Consider the following 6,545-nt stretch of genomic DNA (forward strand, 5'->3'; position numbering starts at 1 on the left):
CTTTGGGTCTAGTGACCCTTCAGAATGCAAGTAGGGTGACCTCTTATTTGTGGCCACACTGGCACCTCATGGTATACCAATGAATCTGTGCTTAAACCCACTTACTTCTGACCTTGACATGTCTCTTGATAGATTAGGTATGTCAGAAAATCATATTTACCTTGCATTCTTCATCCAGCAAATCTAGAATGCCCAGTTTAGATTCTATAAGATTAATGCAAGGTTGATTATCATAAAAATCTATGAGTGTCCAGGGAATTTGTTCCTTCATATATTCTTCCTGTTCTAATTTGAAGACATGCTGAAATGAAAAAGAAAAAACAAAACTGGCATTACTGTATCATTACAAGTAATGTTAGTCAAGAAATGACATTTATAGAAAACACTCTAAGAGGATATGAACATTATATGAGATAGTCCATGGCTTCCAGCAACAATAATCTTGTGGGAAAAACATGTTTTACACATGGAGAGTGATATAAAAAAATCCACAAAGAGCAAAGCCTCAGCTACACAGGATTCTTGGTAAACAAGTAAATCTACATGTGTGGGTGTGTTAAAACAGCTGACAATGTAGCAGTCTTTTCGATTTTTTTTTAATATGTATACAACCAACACTGTACAATATACTTTTTGACCTCAAATTATTGCACAGTGCTGCTAACAATACCTTAGCTGGCCTTGAACTATGCAGAGCAGATACCCTCTAGACTACTGAACCATGCCAGATGATGCTTGCAGCACAGCAAAGTAATTCTCTTAAGGGACAGTGATGTTGAAGTTCACGTGCCTCAGAGTTAGGTAACAGTGTTTTGTGTCTGCCTCCATCACTTTCCACAGTCAGGGAATCTACAGCTCAATTCTGTGAATTCTACATCCAATGCTGCAAGCAGCTGCGGCAAGGACCAATCAACTGCTCCTTCTGCTAAATGCTTCAACCACCATCCTCCACATTGCTTCTCATCTCCAGTCACTCATTTAAGCAAAAATATGTATCGACCGTCTACTATGTGCCAGTCACTGCACACCATTAACAAAGGAGATGTGGGTTCTGCCTTCAGGGAGTTTGGAACCTTAGTGAGAAAAACAGACAGAAATCAAGTAACCACAAGGAATCACAAACTATAGTAATGTTACAAAGGAAAATAATGTAAGCTATGAAAACAAGAGTCCTTATCTAGTTTGGATACAGGGTAGTGAGGGAAGGCTTCTCTGAGGACAGGCTCTGTAATAGGAGCTCTGCAGATGAATGGATGTTAAGTTAGTCTAGATGGAAGGCTCAATCCAATCCCCGATACCGTTCTTGCTTCAGGCTGCCCAACCAATACAGCAATCCAGCAAACTTCTAGTGTCTATAAGACGTTAATGAGCTCTACTCATTGTACTCGGGGATTTCTGCTTTCTTTTATCTCTTCTGAGTCCCTTCTTCTCTCAGACATTTTGATCCTTTTTCTGGAAAGGATAGCCTCCTGTGGTTTTGACCGGACAACACATATTTTCTAGGCCCCTAATCCCCGTGAAACTTAGGTGTCACCAAGATATCTGATACACATGCTCCTTGTGCACTTAGAACTTTCTTACTTTATTCTGCCTTTATAATAATGTCTCTCTTGGCTCATTTGCAGCATTTACCAGCTGCAATAAGCTTCAATAATTTCAATAATTTAAAAAAAACAAAGTGGTCACCCAAATAAATATTTATGTCATGTTGATCAGAAAGTAAATTTCTTCTGCTCTTATGATGAATGAGAAGGCAAATGGGACACCCTGTGTTAGCAGGATGCCCTGACTGATGGCACCAATAAGGAACGAGCTCTGTTCTTTTTTTAATTCAATAATTTACATGCAGTCTCCACACTGACAACAGAAACACTGCTCCAGATTTTAAATAGAGCTTGTTTCTTATACACAACTCCAGGCTAGTTTGGAAAAGTTCATGAGGCCTCAAAAATCTTGGATACTCAGTTGTCAAAAAGACAATGTGGGCATGAGGTTCAACATGGCAAGAGATCCTTAATATGTAATGCCTGCGATCTCTAAATATGCCAATCACTGTGTTTCTCATGCCCACTGCCCCACTCATAATCCCTGCCAAGGGTGGCCCAAAACAACCAGGTTCTTTACTGTGAAACCCTATATTCCTAGTCACAGCTGGTCAACTGCTAGAGATCTCTGGTGGAAAAATGAATGAAGTTAATCAGATTCTCTTTGTTGGGTATAAGAATTTAGAAACGGGCAATCAACAGTCCAAGCTAAAGATGATTCAAAATTAATGGGGAAATGGCAAGTTAAGAGGGTAAAAGGAAAGAGGTGCCTGGATGGCTCAGTTGGTTAAGTATCCAACTCTTGATTGCAGCTCAGGTCTCTGGGTTTTGGGATCAAGCCCTGTATTAGGCTCTGTGCAGGGCATGGGATTCTCTCTCTTTCTCTCTCTCTTTCTGCCCCCTCCCCCCATCTCCCTATCTCTCCAGGAAAAAAAAAAAAAGAAAAAGAAAAAGGATGAGAGGGGAAATCCAACCACTGCTGGGTTCAGAGGGAGCTTGAAGTGACTGAGGAAGCAGAAACCCTGAGAAGAGAAGGGAAGAAGAAGTCATCTGATAGTAAGAGGGAGTGGAGCAGCTGTGCAGAGAGAAGCTAAGATGCAGCACTGTGTGTGTGTGTGCGTGTGTGTGTGTGTGTGTGTGTGTGTGTGTGTGAGAGAGAGAGAGAGAGAGAGAGAGAGAGGAAAAACAGATTGACAGCGACAGAGGGAAAGAGAAAGAGAAATGAGAGAGTCAGAAACACACATGCAAGGACATGGGGTCCTTGTTAAATAGACAAATGAGCCAGTACCTAGTGAGGCCAGTGTTGGTTCCTTACATTTACAGTCATCTTGTGCCAAAATATACTAGGAAAGAGCAGAGGCTGTGGCTCTGATTAAAGTATTAAGAAACTCAGTAAAACCTTGAGAAAAGATAATGCTCAGTTTAGTCTCTGACAGGTTTTTATTAATGTTTCTTAAGCAAAGATAAAAAGGACACCAATAACATTCTTATGGAAACAGTCATAAGCTTAAGGCTTGAAGATCACCTTTGCATTATTTCACTGTGCTAAGCAGCTTAACCTGACAAATAAAGAGGGTCTAAATTTTCATCAGAGTATACACAATATTTTTTAAAAATCAAACAGTCTAAAGGTTTGATGATGACACGCAAGAATCCCTTGCCCCACCCCTTCAATCCAGTCTCACTCTCTGGAGGAAGCCATTTTTAACTTCCTTAGTTATTTCTTCTGATACTTACTTCTAAAGGATATGTTTATCTACTATTTTTTTATGTATTCATTGTAAATATCATCTATTGATTTCTTGAAGAGGCAAATGTGGTCAAATTCATATATACCATCTCTCTACTGCCCGTCCCCTGTCCTCACAATATTACTATTTTTAGTTCTTCTTTTGATTTTTACTAATTCGGTAACTTAAAACAATACCTTTAAACTTCTGTTTTTTGTTCATTAACTAGAGACCACTCCTCTTTTCCTCTCTTTATAAAAGGAGGATACTAAGGACTCTTCTCCTGCCCTTCAACTCTTCCATCGTCAACTCTTACGAGTGACTTCTTTGTTTTTTTGTTTTGCTTTTTAGGCAACTCATTTTAACAACCTTTCTCATCAGTACTAATAACCATTCCTAATCCTGCACTTAGAACTGTGCCTGGTCCTTGTTGATAACTCATTCAATCTATGCAACCATATGCAGTAGGTACTATCATTATCCCCTTTATAAAGATGGCCCAGGAGGGTCAATTATCCTGCCCAAGGTCCCATGAATAATCAAAGCAGAATGAGATTCCAACCCAAGCAGTTTACTTTGGAGGTCTGTGATCTTCACTATTACAATGTACTGCCCCTCATTTTTAAACACCTTTAAATTCCCCAATACCGTGATAATACTTTATGATATTTCATACTACAACCGGACAAGAACCATTCTCAAAATATTCCCATTGCTATTGTTGTGGTGGATGTCTCAGATTGTTGAAAATATGTAGAAAACAGTGTGTGCTGATTTTTCACACTGGTATCTTGAGGATACAGCAAGCAGGAGTTATGATAGTCTTCACTCCACGGGAACAACACACTAAAGGATATCCTGGGCTTAAAACTTCAAACTGCCTATGTTATCACCTAACACACTTCCTGTTTCCATCACTCAATTTATTTTGACCCAATTTTTACTATTCTCAGGTTGTAACCTGGGCTATACACATTTCTTTAACACTGCACCTATTTATTAATCTAAGTTCCTCAGCAGCTCAGTTGTTCTAAATCCCACATAATAATTGCAATTTACAGTCTCTTTTCAGAAACCAGTCTTGAAACACAGAGCAGGAATTCAAAAGAATTTAAAGTAGAATATTAGTTAAGAAAGAAAATTCTTACCATATTGAATTGTTGCTGTAGTTTTTCATTTGCATAATTTATGCAAAACTGTTCAAAACTATTTATCTCAAATGTTTCAAATCTGTAAAATGAAAAACAGTATGTTAAGAGGAGAAAAAGAAACAAACAGCTTTTTAAAATATTCAAAATGTGCCCATTAGAAAGAAAGAAATGAGAAATTTCCCAACATTCTGAAACCTCTTTTCCACATCAGTGAAGATAAAGGTTTATAAGTCAGTAACATGGAATCTACACCCAACAGGTAGGCATCAGCTGTGTAGCAGAGAGATTTTTTTTTGAAGGCTGCAGCATGCAGCAATGTTCAACACTATGAGTTTTTGAGGGCTAATTCATCCCCAGGTGGGGAACAATCATAATTATGATAAAGCTACTGCTCTTGTCAATTTATAGATTCAGGGCCTATATTGACATAAAAGGGAACTGAAAATAGAGATCTCATAGGTTCTTTTGAAAAACTTTATAAGATAATTTTTAAAATTAGGCATCAAAAACCACAAATGTATAGAACTGTATTAACAGCTAAATGAGGGTACCCAGAGGGGCACCTGGGTGGCTCAGTCAGTTAAGCATCTGCTTTCAGCTCAGGTCATTATCCCAGCCAGAGCCCTGGGATAGGGTCCTGCATTGGGCTTCCTGCTCACCTAGGAGTCTGCTTCTCCCTCTGCCTCTCCCCCTGCTCATGTTCTCTCTCACTCTCTCTCTTTCAAATAAATAAAATCTTTAAAGGAGGGCACCCAGAGAAGGCAAACTAGCAAATGAAATAAGATTTTTAGAAATGCTCTTCTAATTTTCTTTTCTCCTTACCAGTAGGAGACAGAATCTAGGACCCACTCAGAGTTACTAGATAATCTCTAGAAAGAAATGCTCTGTGGCAGACCATCAAGCCAAATACACTTACCCATATATGTCCAGCACTCCAATAAAAGAGTGCTGTTTGACAGCAGAATGGAGGGCCTGATTGACATGATCTACGATCCAGCTAAAGAGCTTGGCATAAATGTGCTTGGCCAAAGCATCACGGGCATTCGTGGCCTGCAGCTTAGAGATGGGCTTGATGTATGTCTCTGTGGCAGTAGCCAGTTTCCGATGGCAGAGCCAGTGACACATCTCCTCATAGTCTACGCCCATAAGGTCAGAGAAGATGCTGAGAGGTTCATGCTTGGGCTGATAAAAGAGAGTGGGTTATTTCCTATGACCAAATCAATCAAATAAGAATTTACTAAAAGAACACAAAGAAGTAACAAATAAACCCAGCAATTTCTTTGTTATAATGAACACCCAGATCACTTCAACCTGATTGGTGATAATCATCTTAGTCATCCAGTAGACTAGCATCTAGACACCATTTTACCATCTCTTCTAGGGCTCGTTTCACACGCTACATCTTCCTTTCTCTTCACTGTATTTGTTTGTATCTGTCTTCGGGCACCTTTATTCAGTCAGTTGATCAGAAGATCTGTCAGCTTGTCAATAAGTATTTACTTAGTGCCTACAACATGCCGGTAAATAAAACCAGACATGGCCCCTATCTTCCTAGAACTTATAGTCACTAGGTGAAATGGATATTAGTCAAACGACTGCTCCCTAAAATGTAAAATGATGACTGCAGAGAACAAGGGTGCTATCCTATGATTCCATGTGAAAGGACTGTGCTCCACTCGGGAGGCAAGTGCCAGTTGTCTTGAGAAACAGAGTTGAGACTTGAAGAATAGGGAAGTATTAACTCAGTGAAAGGGGAAAGAAAGGGTCTTCAGGCCGAGGGCATAGCTGGTACACAAGTCCTGTGGTGGGAGAAAACTATAGTTTGAGGGACTAAAGCTGAGTGAGGGAGAAAATATCTGAGATGAAGCCAGAGAGACAGGCTGTTCTTTATCCTGAGAGCAAAGGGAAGTCACTGAAGGGTTTAAGACAGATAACTTGAGAGTTATTCATTGGACTTCTTAGATTAGAATCTCTTTAATCTCTATCCCCTACAAGGTCTTCCCTAGGCCTTGATTTGAGTAGATTGAGTAGACATTCAATAAAACCTTGTTTAAAGATGGAATTGGGAGGGAGACAAACCATAAGTGACTCTTAATCTCACAAAACAAACTGAGGGTTGC

General features: G+C 39.5%; 1 protein-coding gene across 4 annotated transcripts in view; it reads right to left on the minus strand.

Moving 5' to 3' along the window:
• Positions 1 to 6,545, minus strand: part of MYO5A (myosin VA) — a 196,726-nt gene that overhangs the window by 83,314 nt on the left and 106,867 nt on the right. For all 4 annotated transcript variants that reach the window (XM_059372844.1, XM_059372847.1, XM_059372846.1 and 1 more), the window contains exons 10-12: positions 5,342 to 5,607; positions 4,423 to 4,504; positions 161 to 301 (exon numbers count right to left, since the gene is read on the minus strand). In XM_059372844.1, coding sequence (XP_059228827.1) covers positions 161 to 301; positions 4,423 to 4,504; positions 5,342 to 5,607 — 489 coding nt within the window. The remainder of the gene's footprint in view (positions 1 to 160; positions 302 to 4,422; positions 4,505 to 5,341; positions 5,608 to 6,545) is intronic.

Source organism: Mustela nigripes, chromosome 13, assembly GCF_022355385.1.
Source record: "Mustela nigripes isolate SB6536 chromosome 13, MUSNIG.SB6536, whole genome shotgun sequence".
Lineage (NCBI taxonomy): Eukaryota > Metazoa > Chordata > Mammalia > Carnivora > Mustelidae > Mustela > Mustela nigripes.